The sequence below is a fragment of the Anolis carolinensis genome, chromosome 1 (assembly GCF_035594765.1).
Source record: "Anolis carolinensis isolate JA03-04 chromosome 1, rAnoCar3.1.pri, whole genome shotgun sequence".
Classification (NCBI taxonomy): Eukaryota; Metazoa; Chordata; class Lepidosauria; order Squamata; family Dactyloidae; genus Anolis; species Anolis carolinensis.
Genome location: NC_085841.1, coordinates 234,851,707 through 234,879,516, shown reverse-complemented (window position 1 = coordinate 234,879,516; position 27,810 = coordinate 234,851,707). Strand labels below are relative to the sequence as shown.

Below are 27,810 nucleotides of genomic sequence, written 5' to 3'. Positions count from 1 at the left end.
CAAACAGAAGGTTACAATCCAAAATTCAACTATGAAGGAGTCAATAGAGTGACAGAAGAGAAAGACAGATAAGCCAGAGGAAAATTGTATTCTGCTGTAGCTCTGTTATGCTATAGCTTAGTTTTTAACTAGGGGATGAGAACAAAGAGTTGAAGCTTGAGGTTGTTTCATATTCTTGTTTAGTAGACTAATATTAAACTACATTTCCCCATTTGGGTGGTAATAAATAGCTGAGATTTAATTAAACCAGGATGTTAGCACTGAGAAAGGGAGGAAACGAAAACTGTTAACATTTTTATCTGATAAAACTATAATTTAGCAAGACAGAGGTTATGTGTTAAAACTGAGCCACTGTCTTTTTATTAATATTCAAAGTATGTGTGTATGTGTACACTTACAAACAAAGCACATAATATACTTATTTACAACAGCATTTTAAAGTTATTTACAAGATGTAAATCTGTTGACTAACTGGCCTCATTTGCTATTACTTAGGATGATATGGAGGGCTCAGGGCTACCATTTGTTTCTGCTGTCCCTGGAGCACGTGGACCAGAAGGGCCACAGGTAAATTCCTCATTCCTTTGTTTTCTTCATAAGATCAAAATATAGGCACAGCATGAACTAGGACGCATCTATACTGTAGAATGAATGCAATTTGACACCACTTTTAATGTTATGGAATCATGGGAGTTGTCGTTTTATAAGGTCTTTAACTTTCTTTGCCAAATAGTGTTGGTGCTTACCAAACTAATACTTCCAAGACTTCCTAGAATTGAGCCATGGCAGTTAAAGTTGTGTCAAACTTCATTAATTTTACAGTGTAGATGCACCCAAAGTAAGCTTTACCTCTGAGTAAACATGCATGGGATTGTGCTGTAAATCAATTTAATGTTTTCATGGTGCCCCTCCAGTCCTTTGAGGATTTGATTCCAAATTGGTCATGTTTTATTTCTGACAGTAAAGACATGCAGCCTTAAGAAAGTTTTCCATCCTTGGAAATTCTATCTTGACTTTCTCTATTGCAAGGCTGGTTTTTCATTGGACATTCATTAAAGCCTTTATGCATTGCTACTTCTTAGCAGGGGGTTGGACTGGATGGCGCATGAGGTCTCTTCCAACTCTACTATTCTATGATTCTATGATTCTCAGTTACAAAATTCTGCTCTGCTAGCATTACTCTTGCAAAGACAGATTTTTTTTTAGTACTGAGGTACCTATTGTCACTAATGACTATGTTATAGTGGGATATCAGGTAACCTCTGAAATGTACATATCTTTTTTGTAGAGTCTGCTATAAACAATCCGAATAGCTGATCTCACACTAAATTTTGCCATTATTTTAAGCAATGCTAAGTACACAAAATGTATGTTTAAATGTGGCTTTGAGAAAATAATGTTGTCATACTATTTATGAAATCTAACAGAATTATTGAAGGGTTATTTTTTTTTTGTAGGGTCCACCAGGACTTCCAGGACCCATGGTAAGGTATTGTTTTGATTGTGTTTAAATTGGTTGGTTGATAGTAAACTCACACCTGTATTTTGTAACAAAACTGGAATATTCTTATCTTGCTGATGTAATGGATTTTCCATAAAAGATTAACATTTTGTGTACCAGTTGCCTGCAACCCTTGTTCTAATAGCCCCAGAAGATTACTGATAGATATGCAAGTGACCATTTTATGTTATGTGTGAATCAGGGTACATAGTTCTACATATCCTACTCAGTGGCCATAGATTGTGTTGATACCACAGAAATCTCCTTGTATGTCACCTGGGATCATTGGAGTAGGAACATAAATGAAGTAGCTTGGGAGGTGGCAGATTCTTCACGTAGACAGTAACATAGGCTTTATGTTTTTTAAATAACTTTTAGGGAGATCCTGGCACTATTGGTCTCCCAGGTATCCCAGGACCAAAGGTAAGCTCATGCCATAAAATCTATGGGATGTGTGGGAAAAATGTCTTCGCTTTTAAAGCAGCATTTTATTCATGGAGATTGAATTGGGTTGCTGAATAGGATTTGTGATAAAGTTGAGGTTCTTTCCTTTTGCTTATAGGGACCTTCTGGATTGCCAGGTCTGGATGGCCATCCTGGATCAGCGGGTTTCCCAGGACCTCAGGTAAGCATGAGTCTCAGTGCCGTAATTCACCCAACTTCCATCTTAAAAAATCTCTTGCTGTCAGTCACAGAAAATGATATTCTACAATGGTTTCTTTTTTCAAAGTCTTCTTATTGAAAATTAAAATAACTCTAGAAATACTGTTGAAGCACAAAATTTTTAAAACAGTCTTTAAAGTATATAGCAGTCTTGTTCTGACCCTTTTTATGTGATTTTTGTCCCTATACAGTTGACTCAGAGTGATAGTATTGTGTTCCTCATCTCTGAATGATTACAGAACTCAAATGTTTGTGACTTCCATTAATGTGTAGAGCTTTTAGCCTGCAAATGTTAATGAGAGAGAGAGAGAGAACATTCTTGTTCTGTGTTATATATGTGAGGAGCAGAATGAGTGATGATGGCTTTCCCAAAATCACCCCATAGGCCCATGGCTGAAGTGTGGGAGTTCAGCCCAGGGTTGCTGGAACCAAGTTCAGGCTTCCATCTGCTAGACCACACTGACTGCTGTTGGCAACATACTCCCTCACTAGAAACAGTTCTCCATTATGTGAAATTGTTTCCTTCATTAAAAATAAATTTACAACTCCTCTTATTTCTCATTTCAGGGAGAAAAGGGTGACAAAGGGGACCCAGGAACTAAAGTAAGTACCACCCAAGATTTGAGGATAAACTGATCATTGTGTATTTCTGAGGTTGATATTTGTCATGATCTAACATGTCTCCTCAACTTTCCATTTCACCAAGCATGTGTACTGCTTTCTCTTTTTTCTACCAGCAAACATTATGATCTGTGGTCAGGAAGTTTCTCTATGCCAAAACCCCTTAATGGGTAAATTGGGAGAAGAGTTACTGTACAGTACAATGTATGATTATTGCTTCTTATTTGAATGCTGTTTTTTTTTTCTGGAAGGTGAAGAGAGCAATTTGACTTGTCATAATTGAGTGATATTGCAATAACCCCTTAAAAACCAGTGTATAGTGTTTTTCAAAGTGCCACAGGGGTACAAGTTGGCTAGGTGGGCAGATAGTTTTGGAATTGACTCCCTAAAACTCAACTATGTTTTCCCCTTCTTTTTCTTTTGAGGGCGAACCAGGTCAAGATGGAATAGGACTTCCAGGTCCACCAGGGCTTCCTGGTCCCCCAGGACAAATCATCCACCTATCTGGTGATAATGTAAGCATATTTGTATTTTCTGTTTATAAAATGCTGTTGTTTTGCTCTTACTCTTCTAGAACCATGGATAAGAAGGAGATGGTTCCATTTTTGATATGGGTACAGTACTTGCATTGGCCCATGAATTAGTCTGGCCAGGTTTTGGGTTGATTTTTTGACTTAAACATTCTAAACTCATACCCTGGATAATGACACTAGCGTTCCAAATTCTAGCTAGGTAAGAAGTATGTGATCTATTTGTCTAAATAACTCACAGAATCCTTTACACATTTAATAGGGAATGAGGCTGATTGACATTGGTGGAACTGAATGGATTGTGTTAATTCCTAGTTTAGGCTGATGAATCCTCATGCTATGAAAATAAGAACTTCGGTATTAAGTTTGAGTTCAGTTCCATCCCACATTATACTTATCAATTATTTCCAATTTCTCTTAAAGCAATAGTGTCAGCTATGATTGATTTAACAGAATGTATTGATTTTTGTAAGGATATTCAGATAAAGACATTATTGTATGTTTACCTCATGAATGTTTTATTATTACCATATTAGTCAGATTTGTTTAGCACTTTAGAACAGGATTTAGTCTTCTTGTTAAATATCTGAGCTTTCCACATTTGTTAAAAACATAATTTTATTATTTTAGACAAACGTACCTTTGTTGCCAGGCCCAGAGGTAAGTAAAATGCAATCAGTTTTAATTTTTTTATTCTACCATTTAGAAATTGATGTCTGCTTAATACAAATTTCCAAGAAAATAAAAATAGATGCATGGCAAACTATAACATAAACTGGTTGATAATATTCTAGAATCCTGTTGTTATTCTTAACCAGGATGGAGTTAGTGGAGTGTAGCTTTGTGTCACCTGTCTGTAGTTGAGTTGGTGGATCTCCTTTGGGGACTAATGACTAGGATTCAGGCATTTGGATTTCATAGAATCATAGAGTTGGAAGAGACCTCATGGGTCATCCAGTCCAACCTCCTGCCAAGAAGCAGGAAAATTGCATTCAAAGCACCCCCGGCAGAACAGCTCTCACATTGAGGACGTTCTTCCTAATGTTCAGGTGGAATTTCCTTTCCTGTAATTTGAAGCCATTGTTCTGTGTCCTAGTCTCCAGGGTAGCAGAAAACAAGCTTGCTCCTTCCTCCCTATGACTCACATATTTATACATGGCTATCACAAGGATTTTGTGCCTTGTATCTGAAAATGTATTTAGGATGGTTGACAAGAGTGAAGAGTTTATGAGTGTGAGGTTGGACCACACCAAAGGCATTTCTAGGCCATCCTTTTAGTCCCACGGCGGTCAGCCAGATGCCTGGAGGATGTCCAGAAGCTGGAACAAATACAATTGTATCTTTCCACTCATGTTCCTCAGCAATGGATATTCAGAGGCAAAGCTGACCTCTCCTGGTTATGAACTTTTTCTGAATTTGTAGTGATTACATTGAAATCATTGATGTCTTTGATATATACTAAACATACTAAAACAATTCCCACCAGTTTGCTGCTTATAATATTTTCTGCAGCCTTTTCTGATAGATATTATTCCGTTTTGGTTTTTTTTGCAGGGCAAACAAGGGCATGCTGGTTTTCCAGTAAGTACCTTTCTTTGTCATAATTGCCAGCCATATCAACATGTGCTCTTTTTGTGAATTTGAGACTGCTGTATAATTTTGCTGCTTATTGGATGGGCAGCTGGATTTCAAAAGACTGGATTTTCTGTCACTCCTTTTGAAAACAGGAGGAAAGCTGCATCAGCCATTCACATCAGCATTGTAAATAAGCCTATACAAGCTGCTAGGATCTGATCCTGCTTTTTATTTTAAAAGACTCAACTACCTGTGTATTCTGACTTTGCACTTTTTTGCTCTGTTCTGGAAAGGGGCCATTTGAGGTCACTTCTGGATGAATATGCTTGTACTGTAGAGAAGCCTTCTTGGGGCCACTTCAGTGAGAGGGTTGGGTGACCATGCTGTAGTCCTCAGTTGCTTTCCTTCCTGGAAGGTTGACTTAGCTGTGAGCTGATCACCAAAAGTTGTGCTAGTTAGACAAGAAAGGTTTATGTTTTGAGGTGATTATCAAGTTGTCTTTTTTCTATTTCCTGAGTGATCCAGGCAGTAAGAAGCAGATCCCAATCCAACTATATCCCTGCAACTCACTTGCTTTCCCATGTTTTCAGAGCTTAAGACTTTGTGAATGCTCAGACTAGACAAATCACTCAGTTTTTTCTAAGCCCCAACGCATGTGTATGTATGTATCTGCAGTACTTGCAAGTTCTGTATTTGGTTTTTGCACCTGGAGGATAACCAACCTGGATTTTATTTGGGTGGGGGGGGGGGTGTGAGTTGAAACCTACTTTTGATTGTACAACAGGAAAAGCATATATCCAAACTATCAATTATATGTAACTGACCTCTCTTTGGAACTTGAATAAATGTTTGAAAAATTAGTATGTGAGCAGGCCCTTAATGGTTTTATAGTAGTGTTTCTCCATATTTTTCTGCAGTTGACTGTCCCTAGCAAGGCAGCAACTGATTCTCAGGCAGAGGAATTTGCTCGAGTTAATACTCAGAGCAAGCCTCATTGTTTGACCAAATAGAGTAGCCTACAGGGGAAGAGCAATAAATGGTTGTTTTAGTGACCTGCGATCCTCCTGATGTTTTGGACAGCAATTCTCATGAAGCTGAGTCAGCATGGCAAATGGTCAGGGATTGTGGGTATTTAGTTTATAAAAAAATCTAGAAACCATCAATTTGCCTAGCCTTGGCTTCCAGTATACAGGCCTTTCTGAAGTTACAAACAAGATAGGTTCTGTAGGTTTGTTCTTAAATTTCTTGAATTTGTATGTAAGCCTGAACAGGTACATTTTTAAGTGTAACTCCTGCCAAAAATATATCTTTTAAAGCTTTGGATAGCATAAGGATCAACATTCCTGTAACATTTGTTTTGCTGTCTGTACCCCTGTTTAGAAGATTTCACCTCACTTTCTAGTCGCTGTGATAATTAGATGTTAAAAAATTTGCTTTGTTGTGGAAACAAGAATTGGTGATAAAGCTTAAGTGGCTATACCTTTTTCCATGATAGTTCTTTCAGGAGTGAATTTTCCTTCTTCTTTGTGGTCTCTGTGAAATCACACATATGAGTGTTGTACACAGGTGCAAGACAGAACGGAATTCTCTATAGCTTTAAAAAGTCTTCTAGTGGTAGCCCTGCCCATCCTGCCCTCAAGGATATCTAGCCATTAGGTGGGCTACCATCTCAGTTCTTTGACTGCTGTGACAGCAGCTGCATACAAGACCCATATGTGCAAATTCCACAGATGACAACTCGAAGAAACATGTAAGCTACCCATTATTTCTAGGAATAATTTCTCTCACTTCCTGTTGTCTCACCCTTGTTTTTAACTATAAGTCATTTGTAAGTAAGATGTTTGTAACTTGGGGACTGCTTGTACTATATTACATACCTAAGAGGAAGGGAGATATTAGAGGTGGGAGAAGGGAATGCTGGAAAAGAGAATTGTTCTGTTGATTGCCTCTTTTGAAAAAATGGTGTTTGGTGGTGAAGAGGAATGCCTTGATTCCTCAGCTGCCTCTATGATTCCATCTGCAGGGGCCTGTTGGACCAAAAGGTGACATTGGATCCCCAGGTTTTCCAGGCTCTCCAGGACTTAAGGTATGACAATGAAAAGCACTTTTAAAAAACATTTAAGTCTGCATGTTGCTCAGGAAAGGGCACATTTTTCAATTGGCTCCAAATCTTGCTGCTGTCTTGTCCAATTTTCTTTCCAAAATTAGAAATATCAACCAATTTTTGCAGGGCAAGCGAGGGACTGCTTTCAGTGTTACAATGATTTATTAGGGAATATGATGTGTGACAGCCAAAAGATCTATAAATGTGTATATCATTGGCAAGAATTTCTCATTTTAACTTTTGTGTCTTGTGGATTTTTAGCAATGTTTTTAATTTGTTTTAGTAAGTAGGATAACGAATCTTTTCATAAGTAGGATAACATTTGAGAATAATTGCATGTATGTAATGTTGCAGAATTGCAGAGGAAAAGGGTAAAGAAAAAAACAAACCAAAATAAATACATTAGAAAACCCAGACCAAATTATTGTACTGTTGGAGCACCCATTAACTGGAATTTCAAAATTTGCAATACTCTAAAATCCAAAATTCTCCACATGGATGGCTGAGATAATGATATCTTTCCTTTCTGAGGTGAAGTTCACCATACACAAACTCCATTTCATCTGCAAAATTATTGCAAATATTGTATAAAATTAACTTCAGGCTATATGAATAAGTTGTATATGAAACAAATAAATGTTGTATCCCAACTTGTGCCCCTTCTCCAAGATATCTCATTATATACATATATCCAATATCCAAAATATTTCTCACCCCAAGTATTTTGGCTAAGGGATACTCAATTGGTACTAGATTGTGGTCTATAAATTGGGATACATTTCCTTTAGAATGTTATGTTAAACTTTGTAAAGTTAATGATTTGATAGAATACTTGTCTTCATTCCTGTCTTTCCCCTCTCTGAACAGGGTGACAAGGGAGAACCAGGAGTTATAATTGGCCCTGATGGAACAGTTATAGCAACTAATTCAAAAGGAGAAAAGGTAGAAAAATAACATATTCTGTTTTTTTTCCCAAAGAACATTGCTTACTAACCCAGATCCATTTTTCTGCATTGAAAACATGGAAGACTACATTTTGCATGGTGTAAGCCAGGAGCAGAGCCTTCTTAAACTAGCAGAAAGTGTGGGGGGTCTCTGCCTCAGTTGTTCTCCTGTGATGAAAACCCCATCCCTTTTATTTTTTGATTTTGAAAAAAAAACCCCACTGGGATGGAGGTGTGAATTCTATCTAAAGTATGTTGGGAACCACTTCCATTGTATTCTACAGATAATCTGAAAAGGCCCAGTTTCAGGCTTGCACTCACTCCGCTCAGTTCTTGTCCAGAAGGAGAGCTAGTATTTTATAGGCTGGTTCTCTGACACAAACTACCCCCACACACCTTATTTGGAGTGATGTTTGGAAGACTTTCCTCATAACTGGCCAGGAGCTTACAAGGGAGTCATCAGGCATGGCCTTTAGCATCTTACAGGCAAATTGTTGCCAGTATTTGCATCGGCTATCAACAGCCTAAGCTGGGCATTGATGTGCTTTATGACCAGAGCTGATTAAGATATATCTTCCTGCAGTCTCTGTAGAGCAGGCTGAGAATCTTGTGGCCTTTCAGAACTGCAACTCCCATATCTTTACCATTGGATATCCTTGCGAATGATGCTGAGAGGTGCAGTTCAACATCAAGCAGCAGGCTGAATAGTTCCCACTCCTGGGATCCTTTCACACTGCACAATGCATTATGATTTTGGGATTGCAGTATAGGGAGAGGTACTTAGGTTGGGGCACTTAAAATTCTCAACCAGAGAGCTTCTCTGGCGCCTCTAACCAAACTACAAGCACTAGAATTCCATAGGACAGAGCTGTGTCAATTGAAGTGGAATCACAGTGGAATCCTGGGGCTGCTTGCCATTTCCTAACATTTGATCACCCCCTGTGTTGATCACGCAGGCAAAATAATGTGGGGTGCTCTTTACCATCCATCCCTGACCTGGTGGCTTCCAAATATGATTCAAACACATTAATTTCAAATGCTAGGTGGGGATGATGAGTGTTGCAATTCAACAGTGCGTCAGGTTTCAAAAGGTTGCTCCAATAGAGGCATCTTTTTCTAATGGCCTTCATTTTTGACTGCAGGGTGAAGGAGGCCCAAGAGGACCCGTGGGACCATTAGTAAGTTACACATTGTATATTTTCTTCCATACAAGGGATTGATATAGATGTAAACATCCATCATTATTTCATTGGTGAAACATTTACATTTTTATAGTATAATCATTTGTTATTTTTCTTGTTCCTACATTCAAAAATATAGCAATGCTTGAACAAGGGAACTGCACAAAACATTTCAATATTTGTCTCCCCCTCCTGGTAGAAGGATCACTGTTTCACTTCAGGGAGGATAAAGAGATAAGAGTTTGAGGAGGTTGTACCTCTCTTCCTCAGGGCTTACTTTCCAGTTGAAACTCAACATTCTGTATTTTCTGAATATGTCCAATCTTTATTGAGTTGGGGTTTAGGGGCAACCCATTAAGGGTTTTAATGTATTTGTGCAAACTCTGGGTTTTTCTGTGTCTGTTTTTGTCAGCCATCTCAGCAACCATCACCACAGATCATCTTCCAGCTTTCTACTTCCATTGTGCATGATATATTAGAGCCACTGCAAGAACTTACATTTTGCAATCTCTTGTCTTTCTAATTCAGTCTTATGTTACTATTTTCCTTTCCTTTTATAGGGGCCACCTGGGAGGCCTGGGCAGAAAGGAGAAATTGGCTTTCCTGGAAGACCTGTAAGTATTCTTATTTTTAGATGTTTCTTCTGGTGTGTATTATCTTATAAAAGGGGTAGAGTTGGAAATGAGAAGGCCAAGATGGATAGGACCCAGTAACCAGTTCCAGCTCTCAGTTATAGAGGGATTCCAGAAAGTGCGTCAGAAATTAATTGCTAAATCATTGAACCATCAACAAGGAAAAAAGGAAACAATTTTAAAGGACTCCAGGTCCCACTTCATACACCTCCCGCCTCTTTCTTTACTTGTGCAACTTCCCGTCTATTTCTCTTCCCTGGATGGAGTTATGACCATGCCAGTCCTTCCAATGCCAAAGATTCCCCTGAAGTACCCTTTGAAACAGTCATCTTTTCTTCAGCCAAGATGTACTCAAGTCCTGTCAAAGAAGTCACACAAGCCCTTTCCCACCATTTAGATTTTCTGGAATGACTGCTGTACTCTAGTCCGGTAGTTCAACCACTGACTCTAGCAGAGTTGTGTCAGGACTAAGAAAAGGCAGAGGTTGTCATGTGAAGTCAACACTGAACTTTATTCAATATATTATGCAATATCTGTAGCCCAAAGGTGGAAATTGTGTGGTCCTCCAGATGTTGCTGGACTTCACTCTCCTAGCTGCTATAACTCATCCTAGCCAATTGTGAGGAAAAGTGGGAATTTCAGCACAGCAACATCTCACCTCACATGGACAGTCCTAGCCTTCTTATACGAGAGGTTCCTTAAGCTGCTTGTAAGGTGGCAGAAGAAAGGGAACTGTGGCTACATCCCTACCCGCACCTTATATGCCTCATGGGGAGGCCGGGCGGGGCTTCAGCCAAAACTTCACAGCTGAGAGTGTTCCGGAAGTATTGCTTAGGCATAATCAGTATCATATGTGCAGATTCCACAGATAACCACTCAAAGAAACATGGTTACAGGTAAGCAACCCATCTTTCGCCACCATCACAGGCACATGTGGTGAAGGACATTAAGAGAGAGATTCTCAATGGATGCTCTTTGGCTGTGGAACCCCTTCCAAGGCAGGTGTTGTTAGCCACTCCACTGCTCTCTTTTCTAGTAGGAGGTTAAAGTCTCCTATTTAGGCAGGCTTTTAGTTTCTCACATGTTGGAATAGCATTGATAGTGGTATGGTGCGTTTTTTTCTTGCATGCTTTTAATTATGTTCTAAATGTATTTTAAACTGTTCTTAATTATCTGCTTTTATTAAAATAGTTGACTAACTTTTAAATAACTTATGTGTGTAACATTTTAGCCAATCTCTGTTTTAAATTTTGTAATCTGCCTCCAGTTTCTCAGTGAGAGAAAGTCAGGGTATACATTGAAGAAAATAAAATACATTTCCACATTTGTGTTGCATCTCAGTTGAGCCCAGTATGCTTTATTTCTTTTTTGCAGGGTCGACCCGGTATGAATGGGCTGAAAGGAGAGAAAGGTGACCCTGCTGATCCCAGTGGAGGGTTGGGTGTAAGGGTGAGTGGAAAAGCTTCTATTTAACTTCCATGCTGAAGGCAGGTATGTTACCTGTGCTCTACCTATGCTCCTTCAGCACCTGGGAGTGAGGATTCTCAATCTCTAGCATTATGTGAAAAATAATAAAAGCCCAAGCCTTCCAAGGTGCACCTAAAAAAAATGATGTTTTTTCTATTGACCCAGTAGTTAGAATCACCTTAAGACACCTGAGGAAGCTGAATACAGATACGCATTTTGGCAATCAAGTCCACAGTGTAGGAGAGTATTCTTTGAATATGTTCTCCTTCTTTGGTGCAATTCTGTATTTGGTCTCAGGGAGTAGAATTAGGAAGAGAGGCAATATCTGTGCCATTTCTAGTGTTCCAGTTTTCCCTCATGCTCTGCTTGAGAAACTTATATACTCCAACTGTTTCTGCTATTTGGTTTCTGGGAAAGGAGCTTAGACAAAATCATGCAGATATTTGCCAGTACACTGGAAGAGCCATTTCCTCAGATATCTTGATTTCACAACCTATTCATGGATGATGGCTAACAAAATAACTTGAAGTCTTTTTGCTACAGTATGAACTTTGTAAAGCATGGGGGAGTAGTTATTCCTTCTCTTGAGTGGGTTGTGGAAGTTAGTCAAATTCACTTTATTAGGGCCAGTGACCAGTTCGAGAGGGTGGTGGAAGGAAACTGTTTGTTTTGTGATAGCTGATGTTACATAAGATAAAGAGACACAGTATACTTCAGTCTACATTCCACAGCCTATGTTTTCTTCCTATTTTTCATCTCTTGAGTTGGCTATGAATCCTGAGTTTAGATGTCATCGACTATGCCAGGATTTTCACCCCCAGTAAGAACAACTTTAAGGGCCTAAATATCCTAAAGATAATATATCCTGTCTGTGTCATAAATACTTTTAAAACAAAGGTTCTTTTTATTGCAATTTCAGTATGAGAGAATATATCACAGCAACCTTTACACTTTAACACAAAGAACAACAGACATATAGACTCTGTATAACTACATTGGATACACAAACAAATTACAGCTACATTGGCTAACAAACAAGAGGAATTTTGCCACATCTACTCAGCATTTACACTATACATACACATTCATTCATCACATACATACACCATTCTTCCTCTGTTTCCTGGAGAAGAACTTCTGCACTTAGGCCAGATTGCTTCCCTGGAAATCTACCACTTTTCCAATACTTTCAACACTTCCAATACTTTTCCAAAACACACTCCTTCTCTTCCAATCTGAGAAGGTGTCAGAGTAAATTACACAGCGCAGCAGCAGTTGGATGGAGTCAGAGGAACGCAGCACGAAGAGACATCAGAGACTATGGTAAAACTATATACAAGTTTTACTGAAAGCAGTAATAAAGACAAACAGACTTGAAGACAATGGACACAGGACTTGACTTCTCAGCAGACAGCACTCGACTCAACACAGAACTGAACTGAACTGATGCAATCAGTAATGCATACACACTTGTGTCTGGACACTCCCCAGTTCCAGCCACACATCAGGGTCATCACAGCTTCTTAGTAATTAACTCTTTCCAGACTATGTTACACTCTGGATGATTCAATCAGTACGCAATACAGACAAGACAGAAATTTCATTTAAACATTATAAATACACAAATCCCACATTAACAGAAGGAAGCAGACAACCAGAATTCTGCTTTCCATTGCAAATCTGTCAAAGTGTAGTTGTTTTCCAAACCTTAAAATTTTAGTATTGTGTCTTCAGCCAAATTAGGCTCCATTCATACTCCTTTCATACAATTCCATTCAATCCATGTATCATATTTATCCATCACATCTGATCTTGGAAGCTAATCATAGTCAGCCTTTGCTAGTACTTGGATGGGAGGCCACCAACAAAGACCAGGTGTTTTAGGCAATGTTTCAGAGGAAGGAACTGGCAAAACAACTTCCTAAGTATTCCTTGCTGAAGAAAACCATAAGTTGACAGGAGACTTGAAAATATATACAACAACAACTTTAGAGCACACACAGAAGCAAGGTTGTTGTGCAGAGGTTCTGGGTCTCACTTCTGCACTTCCAGACTGCATTAAGTTATTGGGTGCTTGTGTTTCTCTTTCTCTCTTTGTAGGGTCCTCCAGGGATTCCTGGCCCTCCTGGCCCACCAGGTCCTCCTGGCACCGTGGTGCCTGTTTATGACAACAATGTGAGTAAAGGCCTAAATACATTTTATTTGCTGTGCAAACATAGGGGTATATTATATTTAGCTCTGGAAATGCAATGAATATATCATAATATATCATAAGCTGCAGTAACACAATTCATGGGAAACTTTTCTAAAAAATTTCAGGCCTTTGGTGATGTGGGCCCTCCCGGACCTCCAGGACTGCCTGGTAAGAATGCAAGAAAGTTGCAGAGTGGGTTGGAATGGAGGAGATTGGATGTTGTTGTTTTCCCCATAAACTCTTAGAGCAAATCTCTCTGCAAATTATGGTGTGGGTGACTTTCCAAAATTGGGAGTGGTGGTGGTCCAATCAAATCAGTGGTGGAGAGGCATAACATGACTAAATTTTTGGCGCTGCAGGTGTCATCATCAGTTGTTAAACTTTGGCACGTTAAGCTTTAAACTACCACTTGAGTTAAATAAAATTAAATAAAATAAGTTTAATGAGTGTCCCCAGGATTTCTGGAAATTTGACTATATTTTCATTTTTAACCCTCTTGTTATGTTGTACCTTCTCATAGGTTTTGGGGAATTGTCAAGTTTTATGCCAATATTCTGTTTCAGGCTACCATGGTGCTCCAGGTCAGAAGGGGGATAAAGGTGACGTGGGCCCTCCAGGACCCCCAGGTAAGAAAGCTTGCAGTGTGATACTTCTCTGGAATTACCACTTCTTTAATTGAGAGTTGTCATGGGTGCATGAGTTTATCAGAAGACTGTTGTGGCTTGGTTCCTAAACCAAATAGAGCAGGGGTTCTCAAACTTTTAAAACCATGGAGCCCTTTTTGAAGGAAAAGTTTCAAGAAATTTTTGGACACAGGGGCCGCATTGCATTTTAAAATTTGACAGATAGGCCAGGAGCCCCTCTCAGGAAGCACAGGGAAGCAGGCCTCCCTTGCTACACAAAAGGGGAACCCTGTCCTGCAAAAAGTGGCCTCCCCACCAGCAGCATGGCCTATGCCCCCCCCCCCGGCGGTGGCGGTGTGACCAATGGGGCCTCCGCAACAGCAGCACGGTTCCACAGGCCACAAGATTCCTAGGCAGGAGGGTCAAAGAGCCCTGTGGAGCCCCTGACTGTGCTTTGCGGAGCCCTAAAGGCTCTGCGGAGCACAGTTTGAGAATCATTAAACTAAAGCTTCCTCCATAAACACTAATGTTCCAGTATACTTCTTGTCCCAAGACAGAAATGGGAATCATGCAGATGTTGTTATAACACAAGTCCCAGCAGTCTTAGGTAACATAGTCCATGGTGAAGAATATTGTGTGTGCTGTATTTGACCCACGCCAACAACACCTGGTGGGCTGTAATCAGAGGAACCAGAATGCAAAGCTATACACAGAAGAGGCACCGTATCATGAAGGCTGGATCTACATTGTTATATAATCCAGTCTCAGAATGCATATTATCTGCATTGAACTGGATTATCTGGTAGTGTAGACTCATATAATCCAGTTCAATGCAGATAATCTATTTTGAAATTGGATTATATGGTAGTGTAGATCCAGCCTCAGTTGTGGCTTTTCCCTTTCACCTCTTCCTGGCATGAAAAGGTTTAGTTAAGGGCCCTAAGTATAAAAGAGACAACTCTGAAAACATATGTATTGACTTTTTAAATTCCAATTTAGGACTAATGCGCCCACTATGTTTCTATCTGGAAAATTCACAGTTATATGGTACACGTCAGTAAACGTGCATACATAACCAAGGTATATTATCGAGTGAGCAGACCAAATTATATCTGTAAAGATAATCTTATTTTTAGGAACTATCCCCTTCAGTCAAGATGTTTGAGTGACCAAAGTCCCATTGCATCATTCTTCAAATCCATAATGTGTCTCTCATAATTTTCTGACAAGAAAAATATGCAGTGGTTTCTAAAAGATATTTATTTTGCTTTCCTCTTTCAGTATTGGTTTCCCGGTCATTGTCCATTATGTCAGAAAGTTATGCACCTATTTTTGTTTTTTATGGGAAGGGGTTAGATATTACTGTTTGATTTTATGTCAAGAGTTGGCACAGGACTTCCTTTTGCATTCTGCCTTTAGAAATCCCTTTAGGACAACCTTCTTCAACCTGTTATATTCCAGGCAGAAAGCAAAGGAACTTCTCAGTGGAACACATTGATTTCTGTCATTCAAAACTAATTCTTCTCTCCTTTCCCCCCACAAAGGCCAGTTTCCTTATGATTTCAGCACATTTGATTCTCCCTTTTGGGTAAGCATTCTTCATCAAGAAGGAAAATGTACATGTATAAAGAAGCAAACTTTAGGAAATGAGAAGATCAGTGGAAGATGAATGCATTGGGGTTAAGGGTAGGGCGTAGGGCCGACCACCTTCTTTCTCCTGACACATGTTTAGTGAAGCAGGGTAACAACATTACACCTTGAAGTAATTCTTTATTAAATACATTGCATTTTTCTCCTTGTCCTGATCAGTTTTAATAGCATCTAGATTTAGTGTACCTGGATATTTTTGCATTTCAAACTAGCGATTGTGCAGGTTGAACATTGCTAATACAGAAATCCAAAATACAGTAAAGTCTCACTTATCCAAGCTAAACGGGCTTGCAGAAGCTTGGATAAGTGAATATCTTGGATAATAAGGAGGGATTAAGGAAAAGCCTATTTAACATCAAATTAGGTTATGATTTACAAATTAAGCACCAAAACATCATGTTTTACAACAAAATTGACAGAAAAAGCAGTTCAATACACAGTAATGTTATGTTGTAATTACTGTATTTACGAATTTAGCACCAAAATATCACGATATATTGAAAACATTGATTACAAAAATGGCTTGGATAATCCAGAAACTTGGATAACCGAGGCTTGGATAAGTGAGACTCTATTGTACTCCAAAATCCATAATTGTCCACATTGGTGGCTGAGATAGTGACACTGTTGTATTCTGATGGTTCAGTGTACACAAGCTTTGTTTAATGCACCAAATTATTTAAAATAGAGGGTGTTTGAAAAAGAACTCCCTAGTTTTAAATTAAAACACATTAGAACTAGGGAGTTCTTTTTCAAACACCCTGTACTGTGTATAAAATGACCTTCAGACTGTATTTATAAGGTATATAAAACATACATAAATGTTATGTTTAGACTTAGATCCCAAATTGATTTCTTTCTGTATGTGCAAAGTAGACACGTATAATTTTCTACTCCTTGGGCCTTTGCCACTCTTTATTGGCATTGTTGATTGGCAGTCCAATGAATGAGTCAATGCCAGACAAATAAAACCTGCACCACATATATCTGAGGGTCAGTCTAGATTTAATGATGTTTGCCTTTAACTGCCATGGCTCAATGTTATGGGATCATAGGAGTTGTCGTTTTACAAGATCTTTAACCATTTCAGCCAGACTGCTGGTGCTTCACCAAGCTACAAATCTCAGGATTCCATAGCATTGAGTCATGACAGTTAAAGTGGTGTCAGACTGCATTAATTCTGCAGTGTAGGTGCACCCAAATTGGCACTTTTATGTCTGCAGGGAATTGTGGCCAGTGGTATCTTTCAGTTCAGTAGCAGAAACTGGGACTGTGCTTCACCCCCCCCCCCCCATTTTTTTCCTAGCCTTCTGCTAGTAATGGAGGAGTTTTGTTTATTTACTTAAGTACATACTCTGGAAGGCACTAGCCCTACCTTTGGAGGTGAGGCAGATGGATGCATTTTGTTTGGTACCTGTATATTTATGTATGTAATCACTTTTCCTTAGGGAGAAAGAGCAGAGAAAGGGGAATCTGGAGAGAAAGGTGAAAAAGGAGAGCCAGGAGGTGGAGGATTATTTGGACCAGGAGCTGCTGGACTTCCGGGTCACCCAGGATACCCTGGTCCTCCGGTAAGAGATCCCATATTGCACAATGGGAAGGGTAGCTAATGTCTTTGCAGGGTGGTATAATCTGCAATCTTTTTTTTTTTTTTTACAAAAGTGGATGAAGTGGGTGACCTAGATAGGGCTGTTGTTGTTGTTTTGTACCCTCATCTCCTTTCCAATCTGGTAACCCTAAGGTGGCCCTGTCATGGGGCTTTCTGGGACGAAGAATGTTTGATCCACCCAAAGTCACCCAGCTCATTGCCATGGCTGAATAAAAAATGAACCCTGGTCTCTATAGTCATAGTCCAATGCTCAAATCATGACACCAAGCTGGTGATGGTGTAAAAAAGGGAAAAAAAAGTACCGCAGTTTTCCAAGAACAGAAACTATTTCATATTCTTGCTCTGTGTCAAGTGTTACTTCTTCTCAGTGTGAAGCCATAACAATCTGGAGCAGGCTGACAGCTGCTTTGGGGTCTATTTGGAACAGGTTTTGGAAAAGCAAACAGATTATTGAATTAATTTATCATGGTCTAGGAATTCTTGTGTTTAATGCAGGGACAGTTAATTATTATCCCCACCTCACAGTGCCTTTGCCATTTTGCACATCCCATCAACATTGTGGACTCTGGCAGTTATGCTTTCCCCATTGCCAAGGGCACTTTGCAGGACTAGCCCTACAATTGGGTGGAATACACTTGATACTTCAGGTGGCAAACAGACTGTTCTTGATTGTAAGTGATGAGAAAATAGGAGCAGTGTAATTTAGATAATACCTGTCCTGCAAATAGTATTGTTCTTTCATCTCCCTGCCCTCCAAATCTTTTTTTCCAACACAGCAATAATACCAACAGTGAATGCAGTAGCAAAAGAGAGAGAGGAGAGGAAAGTTGCAAATGTGCAGGTTGTTTCTTTGAGTAGGAAGGATAGGGAAAACTTGCTCATTTTAGAGTTCAGGAATGGAAGCATGAGTGCAATGCTTTGGAGAATCTGACAGAGCCCACATATGAGATTATTGTTTCTAGATGAGAGACTAGGAGAAGTTGGTTACAGCTTGGTCAAAATTGTGACAAGAAGAGGAGTAGGAGGATTTGGCTGCTTGAGTCAAATTTATTGATTGACATAATATTGATGCTGGATGAACCTGCTATTACACAAGGGATCAGCTTCGAGTAAGGATGAGCAACTGTGGAAAGCTAGACCATGGAGGGACCCACCCCACCCCACCCCACCCCACCCCAAAGTGAAATTAAATGAAATGAAGTAATTTTTTTGGTGCAAAATGCCCCTACATATCTTCTAGGGCAGTGGTCCTTCAGTCATTTTGGACTTCAGCTCCCACAATATCTAACAGCTGGTAAGATAGCTGGGATTTCTGGGAGCTGAAGTCCAAAACACCTGAAGGACCAAAGGTTGGAAACCACTGTTTTAGGGAATGTGTGGTATGTTTGATATGTTTTAGTCCAAGAAAGGTGTTTAGCGGGAATGAGCAGACTTTGGGTTCACTTCCTATTTTTAAAATTCTCCAAAGTGATATCAGAAACATGGCAAAACTGCCCCCTATACCTCCTAGAATGTATTTGGAGACACTTTTGACACTTGTGGAGACCTGAGGGCACAGGAAAGACCTCAGAGGCTGCCTGTGGCTTGTGGGTAGCTCTTTGCACACTCCAGGTCTAAATGATCCTCAGCTTCTTCTGTGCCTACAGTTCAAACCACATGTATTTTTTCAGGGCCCTAAAGGAGACAGTGTTAGGGGTCCTCCTGGCCCTCCAGGACCCCAAGGACCTCCTGGCGCAGGATTTGAGGGTCGCCCAGGGCCTCCAGGACCCCCAGGTTCTCCTGGCCCCCCAGGCCCTCCATCTTTCCCAGGACCCCACAGACAAGGTGAGTAGATGACATCTGCTGCTTTTGTATTCCATCATTGCAGATAGGTTAGCTCTGAGGTAGTTTAGACCTTTACAAATCCAAGTTCCTTTCATTTCCAGCTATCAGTATTCCAGGCCCACCTGGCCCACCAGGGCCACCAGGACCTCCAGGCAGTAACGATGCATCCTCTCCATCTGGGGTAAGAAGAGAAAACAATGTCATGCAGAGACAGATGGGCAACTTTGGAGGGTCCAGGGACCATTTCCTACATGTCAAGCTTCCTACACATGTCAAGCTTCCTACAGGCTTTACTAGGCCAACCTGGTGAAACTTGAAAGGCCTCTGGTTTGTTTGGTTTTTAATAAACCATAGGCTCTCTTGGGGCGAGAAGCATCCCTGGCTTTACAGATGAATCCTCCACTGGAATAATTCTTATTTGACTTGAAATTCATAATGTGAAAGATTCAGTTTGAGTAGTTCATTAGTTATAAATTAGCCTTACAGATATAGGGTACATCTACTCTGTAGAATTAATGCTATTTGACATCAATTTAACTGCTCAATGCCATGAAATCATGGGAGTTGTAGTTTGATGAGGCACCAACATTATTTGTCAAAGAAGGCTCAAGGCCTGATAAAATTACAACTCCCATGATTCCATAGCACTGAGCCAAAAAATGTGTGAATGGTGCCAAAAGTGCATTAATTCTACAGTTTTTTTTTGTGTCAGGAGCAACTTGAGTAGCTTCTGAAGTGAGAGAATTGGCCGTCTGCGAGGACGTTGCCCAGGGGACTCCCAGATGTTTTGAAGTTTTTACCATCCTTGTGGGAGGCTTCTCTTATGTCCCCGCATGGAGCTGGAGCTGATAGAGGGAGCTCATCCACACTCTCCCCAGGTGGGATTCGAACCTGGCAGCCTTCAGGTCGGCAACCCAACCTTCAAGTCATGAGGCTTTAGTCCACTATGACATCGGGGGCTCCAAATTCTACAGTGTAGATGTACTTTTAGATGTATATAGTGAAACAGTGAGTCAAAATATGGTGCATTATCCAAACTGATCAGTGGCAGCAAAGGTTCCCATCTTTGTTTTTTCGTTCATCAAATTACCTGCTTCCTGACAGCCACAGATTCTGCCAACCTATCAAAGCATGATGAGCAGATCTCATGAAGTTCCAGAAGGGCAACTCATTTTTATCCGGGATAGAGAAGAGCTCTACATCCGTGTTCGCAATGGTTTCAGGAAAATCCTTGTAAGTACGCATATATGTGGAGGCTAAGTGTCCAGCTGTATATGGACAGTTGTCATAAATAATGCTCTCTCTTTGTAGCATGGGAAGCAGACGCTGAGGGTAATGCAACACTATTCATTTATTTGGAAATGGAATATGAGGTCAGAAAGAAGCACTCCTCTATTGTAATGGACAAAATACCCCTGCCCTGACTTGATTCCGAATAGCCTTTCTGGAGGCGATAGTTTTCACAATTGAGTTTGGATGAAAAAGCTTAAGTGTTCAAACGTTTTCAGAGGAGGAAATGGTCTTTCAGATCCTAGAGGTTCTTGTGTGTCCACAAACTCTTGGTAGTTGCCCACTGTTGCTGCGAACTTCAGCTGCATCCCTATTTTCTCTGTAACACAGGCTGCTGTTGTCAGGAATGGGTCTACAGTGCATTTCCTTAACAAAGGTCTCTTGTCTGACGCAATGTGATGAAAGATCTGTTTTTTTCTTAGCAGGCTATGCCCAGTGGGTATAAAGCATGTTTACTCTTTAGCTTTAACTCGCACGCACACACACACACACACACACACCCAGTTGTTTTATACTTATTTAGACAATCCTTGTGGCTTTAAATGTCATTCTTGTCATATTGCCAAGAGACAGTTGTTTCACCTGCTAGGAAGTTAGGACTTGTTTGGTACCTTGTAGTTCAGATATGAGGTTTGCTAACTATTTGTTCCCAGCCTTGGGCTGCATTGGGAAATTACAAAATTCATCATGGAAAAAAAAATTGGGACTGATGCAGTGTAGTGTAGTGGTCACAACTAAGGGAATAAATGGTGAGCTTCTCCAATATGGTTATAAGATCAGCAAACAAAATTGTTTCATAGATTTTTTAAATAGACAAAAAGCACAATATAAATATTAAAATAATGATTCTGGTTTGATTTCAGCTTGAGGAAAGAATATCGCTCTCTGGTCCTGGGCTGGTAAGTGAAACATTGTTGTCTAGCATTGTGTGATGTGGTTAGGATGTCTATTATAGTACATTCTCTATTTGATAGTATTCTTTAATTACAGTGATTGTACTTTATATTCTTATATAATGAGCACATTCCCATAGTCACAGTAAGTCATCGTTTAGATTAACAGCAGTTCGTTGCTGATGCCATGAATTACATGGCAGGCAATCAAGCAAATTTGTGGCTTGTTTTTTCCAATGTTTGGTATGTTTCTTTCTCACCTCTTCTAATAATGGCTGTTTTTGGATGGGCAATTGGAAAACAAGCCACAATTGCAGGTTCCCACATTATCACAAACAGTGGTTCAAAACAGGGGTAGGTAAAGTGCAATCTGGGCTGTACAATCCCTTCAGAATATACACAATTTTGGGGCGGGGGGGAAAGAAAGGTATTCCCATATGTTCAGTTGACATATTTTTGCTTTCCCAAGTTCATTTTCAATCCAGGGGAGGCCTTTTTCCCAACAGAAAGTGATCCCAGTTTTTTTTTAAAGGGGGGGGGGGGCTCTGTAGATCTCAAATGGCTCAGAGAAGGTCAAAAACATGTTAGTTTGGGGGTACTTGAGAGCAAGTACCCATGTTTTCCCAGGAGTTGAGACAAGGGTTGTGGTCCTCCATAGTCCCCCAGGAGGCAATATGCCACATATCAGTAAATGGCTCGTCTTAAAATGCAGTCAAGTCTCTGTCTTTGTGCTTCTCAGTTTTTTTAATTGAAAATTTAACATGTTAAAAATTTATAGTAAATACAAAATACATGTATTCACCAGCAATTATATGTATACCATGAAACATGTGGCTTTATTAAGAAAGTATGGCATATAATATGGGGGTGCAATTTGAAAATAATCTTGAAAATAAAATACATGACATATTATACAAATATTGCTATTACCATTCCTTACATTACTTCTGAAATTTAAGTTTCTGATACTCTTGCTCCTGCCCCAAAGGTAAATCATGCAGATAACTGTATTACTTTAAATCACTACTTTACATCTCTGCTCTCAAGGACAGCTCAGGGTAGAAATCTGGGGGTGCAATTGAATGGTTTGGTCGCAGCAGAGCACATAAGATTTCACACAATCTTTAGTCAGTTATAACATGAGGTAGTACATTGTAGTTCAAACACCATGGCACAGACAACAAATGAAGGCACACAGAAGATGGTGCAGCAATATTATTCAAAGTGTTGATTATGACCTATACAACTTTGGTCCAGGCTATCTGACAGATCGTATTTCCCAATATAAGCCTCTCTAGACCCTGGGATTCACAAGAGAGTCCCTTCTCTCAGTCCTGCCACTTTCACAGTTACAGCTGTGAATTGTTTTAAACTGTATTGATTAACTTTTAAAATCTTTTAGAGTTTTAAAATGTGGTTACTAGTTTAATTTGGTTCTGATGTTGATTTTGTATGTTTTTAATTGTAATCTTGTTCATGTGAAAGCTGCCTTGAATTTTACTCTGGGTGGGAAAAGGTGGGAATACAAAGATGCTGATGTAATAATTTTCATTCCATTCCAGGACAATGAGGTGTATGATAGGCCTTCCAGTGTCCACCATTCACATGGAGACACAGCATCCTCTGGATCTCAGCGCACATTCCAGCAACATTTGCCTGTGCATTCACAGTATAGCACTTACTCCACCGCCAAGCCCTGGAGAGGGGATGAAGGGGCCATCAATCAGCACCGCCTTCCTGAGCAACCTGCCATCCAACAACCTCACCATGGCGCCCATCACCAACAAGAGCCACTGAATGCTTTCTTTCACCAGCCCGAGCCTGCGCCTTCTGCTGTCCACACTCACCATGACTTCCAACCTGCTGTGAGTGTGCCCTATAAATATTTTGGTAAAGGTCCCACTCTTGCAGCTGCTAGGGTTGGGAGCACTATCATTATGATGGCTGTCTCAACTGATCTTGCAGAAAGAAATTTGGGGTGGTGGTATAGATATACTAGCTGACTCTAGTAACCAACGGTTGCTGTAGATTGGATGGGATGAGCAGTATTCATGGAGTTGGCCTGGTTCAGGGACGATGGGAAGAACTGGTATGCCAAGAGTAGACAAAGCGTGGCTTCCAGATCTTTTTGAACTGCAGAATAGTGTAATCGGTAATGAAGGATAGTCCCAAAATCCTTATGTAGGGTTGAGAGACCTCGGTGGGTTTATTTTTTCCTTCCTCAATATGGACAGGAAGACTTAGATCTGCATAATCAAAAATGAACAAACAAACATGGAAACTGCTTGGGCATTCTGTGTATGGCTGTATGTGTGTGAAGGGATCTTGTAGCGCATTTGTGACTTGAGAGAAAGAAAGTGATAGCATAAGCTTTTGCAGATGGTTTTAACTTTGTCAGATGCATGAGTTGCCTATTTTAACACTAGTTAACACCCCAGCTTCATGAGAGCACTCTTGGTCAGTTTCTCACATCTTCTTTCTGGTTGTACATATCAGTAACTCTTTCCACCAGTCAATTGGTTATCCATTCATCCAGGCTTTTGGCAACATCTTTTCTTTTGTCTTTGTCCCCCAACAACCATATTTAAAATTGAACCTCATCACCAGACCCACAGGTTTTCCATCTCAATTACTATTCACACATACCACCCGCTCATTCATAGCTATAAAGGTCTGTTCTTAGGCACCTCCATGAAGTATGAAATTTTAGGCTACCAACTTCTCTCTCTGTCTCTCAAAGATGCTGCTAAATGCCTTTGTATTCTGATCCAAACTAACTTGACTCTGTGTGTGTGTGTGTGTGAGAGAGAGAGAGAGAGAGAGAGAGAGAGGGGGGGGGAGCTATGTGTTTGTACTCCATTTCAGACAGGAAGCTGCTTAAGGTAGCTTTTTCTGATCCACTCTCAAAAATAGGCCCAAACTGTTGGGTAAGCATGCCTATTTGATATCACCTGGCACATTTAGAAAGCAACACAACACATTAGCCAGACCAGAGGGTGGCTTTCTATCTTTCTGGGAAGCAATGCAGGCATTGGATATTTTGACAAGTTTCAGGTTCTGATATTTTCCTTCTCGCTGTTGGGTAAAAAAAGACACAAAAGGGGAGGGGTATATTTGCCTAACCACAAAATGGAAATGGAAATTACGAAGGGGGGAGGCATAATTAACATACACACAGTGAATTACTTGGAATGTACTGTTAAATGTATACCAACAATTCAAGGAAGTATAATTTTTTTTCATCATTTGCCTATCTGTATTAAATTAGATATCATTTTGCAGTGCATTTCTGGCATTTATTTCACAGAATGTATCCTAGTTCCAATTTATGATAGCTGCACTGAGACACGGGCTACTATTTTGTACTGTTTCCTGGGTAATTTATTTGTTCAATTGCTGGTCTCTGAGCCTTCTTCCATAGAATCATAGAATCGTAGAGTTGGAAGAGACCTCACGGGCCATCCAGTCCAAACCCCTGCAAGAAGCAGGAAAATCTCATTCAAAGCAGAGTTTCCGAGAGTTTCTAGGCAACAATCCTGAATTCTCTCATCTGCACAAGTTATAAAAAGCTTCTGTATGTCATTATAGTAATCCCTTATCTTTTATCTTAAATGTAACTTCCCAAACTCTTTATTTATTGCATGTTGACATAGTGGACTCTGCCCTGCCACGTGCTTTAGTCTCACATCAACCCCTAGGAAGTAAATTAGGATAGTCCAGATAGTACTGTGGTTGGGTGACAATATAAACAGTGGTTTCCTCAATGCTGATTTGCCTCTCTAATCACTGCACCATGCTGGCTTCCTTTTGGGCCCAATTGTTGATCTGTCTGGGAACATCTCTTGAACAGTGTTGGAGAGGACTGGATGTTCCCATTTGACAAGACTGGATACTTGCCATTGCCAGGAAGCAGATTAAAGGCCGGACAAGATGCAGCGAGAACCAGGACCCCTTCTTAGCTGCTTGAATTGTGCTGCTCATGATTCAACCTTACTTCTTAGTGTCTCCTGTAATCTAGAGAACAGTGACATCAGTATGGAACTGCTCAAACAGTATTAGGACATGGCTCTTTCTCACACGTTGGTCTTCTTTTTGCTTTTGCAGCTCCACCTTATCGCTCTGAACACTCCCTTGAGTGGCAGCATGCGGGGCATCCGGGGAGCAGACTTCCAGTGTTTCCAGCAAGCCCGGGAGGTTGGATTGACGGGTACTTTCAGAGCATTCCTCTCCTCTCGCCTGCAAGACCTCTACAGCATAGTGCGTAGAGCTGACAGGAGCACAGTGCCTATTGTCAATCTCAGGGTAGGTGTGGTCAAAGCCAATCTTAATTTTACCTCCCTTTTTGACAGCTATTAATCACCAGAAACTGGGTGGCCACCTATCTGGGAAAGTGTCAAAATGGGCTTTCTGCATCACAAAGAGTAGATGATCTTTTTGAGGTGCTTCCTCTGTTACCAGGTAAAATCAGCAAACAAGGAGGATCTTCCCAGGATTTTTGGGAGACACCCTGCCTCCTTAGAGAACAGCAGGATCTTGGTGGAGCTCATAGCTGAGAATGCACTCTCCTCACACCATAAGAGAGAGAGAAAGGAAACCTCACTCTTCATGATCGTGAAATACTTATACAGTAGAGCCTCGCTTATCCAATGTTCTGTATTATCCAATGCAGTCTGCCTTTTAGTAGTCAATGTTACAATATTTTGGTGGTAAATTCGTAAGTACAGTAATTACTGCATAACATTACCGTGTATCGAACTGCTTTTTGTGTCAATTTGTTGTAAAACATATGTTGGTGCTTAATTTGTAAAATCATAATGTAATTTTATGTTTAATCCCTCCTTATTATCCAGCATTTTCACTTATCCAACGTTCTGCTGGCCCGTTTATGTTGGATAAGTGAGACTCTACTGACTTCCTTGATCTTAATTCATGGCATGGAGCCACTACCTGAATATAAAGAAAATGTAGAATAATTCAAGGCAGCTCATTTTAATAATCTTGGAATTAAGAGGATTTTTTGTAGCAGCTCTATAGTTTCAACGATGCAAAATATGTTCAGTTCTAAGAAGTGCAAACCACATCTATTAGGTGAATTCAATATTTATATCCAGCTTTACTGCAGAGGAATAAAAAACGGATTAGTGAATAGCTGGCATAGTTTTCATATTAGTTATACTCCTTTTATGGAGGACTTACTGTTTCGGAAAATCCTTTATAGGCATTTTGCCCCAACGCATGACTTCCATACCAGTTGGGGAATAGTAGTATCCGATTTTCAAAGAGCAATGAGGAACATTTGGTCCTAGTCATAGTCATTCAGTTTCCAAAATGATTGAACAGAATTGGTTTTGTGAAAAGCTGCCTTAAAGTACTGGCTACTTTGCCTGGCAACAGCGTTCCAAGGGTCCCTTCCAGACCTTTTCCCTGAAAGCCTTTGACAGAAGATAGCAGGGATTGAACTTTGCTGTGCAAGTCATGTGTTCTCCCAGTGAATTATGAACTTTGCAACAAAAAAGTGTGTGGGGGGGGGGGGGGATTTCCTCGGGCAGAGTGAAATTATTCCAGACACTCAGAAAGTTGTTCTTGCAATAATGGTTAGGTGAATATATCCTATTCTCATTCCTTTCTAGGATGAAGTGCTGTTTAATAATTGGGAGAACCTCTTCTCAGGCTCTGAGGCTTCATTCAGAACTGGAGTTCGGATTCTTTCCTTTGACGGAAGGGATGTCCTAAGAAACCCTGCATGGTATGTTGGAGATGGGGACAGGACTTTTTAATCTTGGGAATGTATGTTGGTTGCAATTTGCCATCCTTCCTGCTGGGCTTGGTCTCTTTATGGCTCCAAAACACTAAAAGCATCAAAGCCAAGTCACATCTTTGCCTGTTTGCCTTCACAAACAGAATGGATGTGTTTACAGCTGCTGGTTTATTTGCTTGTTCCAACACCACCTGATGTTCCTTTTGCAGTGGTAAATGTTTTTAGACATGGCAGGGGAGGGGGCGGAATTGCTTTGCCAGGTGTTTTTTTGGTTTTGATAGTCCCTGTTCAATCTAAATCACATTTGCAGCATTCATCTTTCCCCCAAAGAGCGAGTCCAAATAATAAGAGGTAGAGCAAATGGTTTTGATCAATCATTTATACATACAATTTCCTTTGCTGGATGTTCTATTTTGGACTACAAATTGTGGGCGTTGGAGTCCAAAAATATAACACATTTCAAGCTCTGCTGTGATACCTTACCTTCACCTTGTGTATATGCCTGTAAAATCGTCTGTTGACTTATGGTGACCCCCATGAACTTTTTTTAAGACAAGGAATACTCCCATTTGCCATTGCCTGTCCTCTGAACATTTGCAGTACCTGGTATTCCTTGGCTTGCCTTCACCTAAGTACTAAGTAGGGCATTGACTATAGAAACCAATATGTCACTTGGTACAGCAGGTGCTGATACAAAACCATAATGTCAAAGAGTTGTCATTGCCAGACATGGAAAGGTGTTGTGCTTATG

The 27,810-nt window shown here is 40.2% G+C and overlaps 1 protein-coding gene across 3 annotated transcripts in view; it reads left to right on the top strand.

Moving 5' to 3' along the window:
• Nucleotides 1-27,810, top strand: part of col18a1 (collagen type XVIII alpha 1 chain) — a 195,835-nt gene that overhangs the window by 165,429 nt on the left and 2,596 nt on the right. For all 3 annotated transcript variants that reach the window (XM_008110583.3, XM_062967049.1, XM_008110565.3), the window contains 25 exons: nt 496-567; nt 1,458-1,484; nt 1,880-1,924; nt 2,064-2,126; nt 2,732-2,767; nt 3,211-3,300; nt 3,946-3,975; nt 4,870-4,896; nt 6,914-6,976; nt 7,862-7,936; nt 9,081-9,116; nt 9,680-9,733; nt 11,126-11,200; nt 13,319-13,393; nt 13,538-13,580; nt 13,976-14,038; nt 15,580-15,623; nt 17,134-17,256; nt 18,965-19,118; nt 19,220-19,299; nt 20,223-20,351; nt 21,272-21,307; nt 22,864-23,166; nt 25,406-25,603; nt 26,932-27,047. In XM_008110583.3, the coding sequence (XP_008108790.1) occupies nt 496-567; nt 1,458-1,484; nt 1,880-1,924; nt 2,064-2,126; nt 2,732-2,767; nt 3,211-3,300; nt 3,946-3,975; nt 4,870-4,896; nt 6,914-6,976; nt 7,862-7,936; nt 9,081-9,116; nt 9,680-9,733; nt 11,126-11,200; nt 13,319-13,393; nt 13,538-13,580; nt 13,976-14,038; nt 15,580-15,623; nt 17,134-17,256; nt 18,965-19,118; nt 19,220-19,299; nt 20,223-20,351; nt 21,272-21,307; nt 22,864-23,166; nt 25,406-25,603; nt 26,932-27,047 (2,057 nt within the window). The remainder of the gene's footprint in view (nt 1-495; nt 568-1,457; nt 1,485-1,879; nt 1,925-2,063; nt 2,127-2,731; nt 2,768-3,210; nt 3,301-3,945; nt 3,976-4,869; nt 4,897-6,913; nt 6,977-7,861; nt 7,937-9,080; nt 9,117-9,679; nt 9,734-11,125; nt 11,201-13,318; nt 13,394-13,537; nt 13,581-13,975; nt 14,039-15,579; nt 15,624-17,133; nt 17,257-18,964; nt 19,119-19,219; nt 19,300-20,222; nt 20,352-21,271; nt 21,308-22,863; nt 23,167-25,405; nt 25,604-26,931; nt 27,048-27,810) is intronic.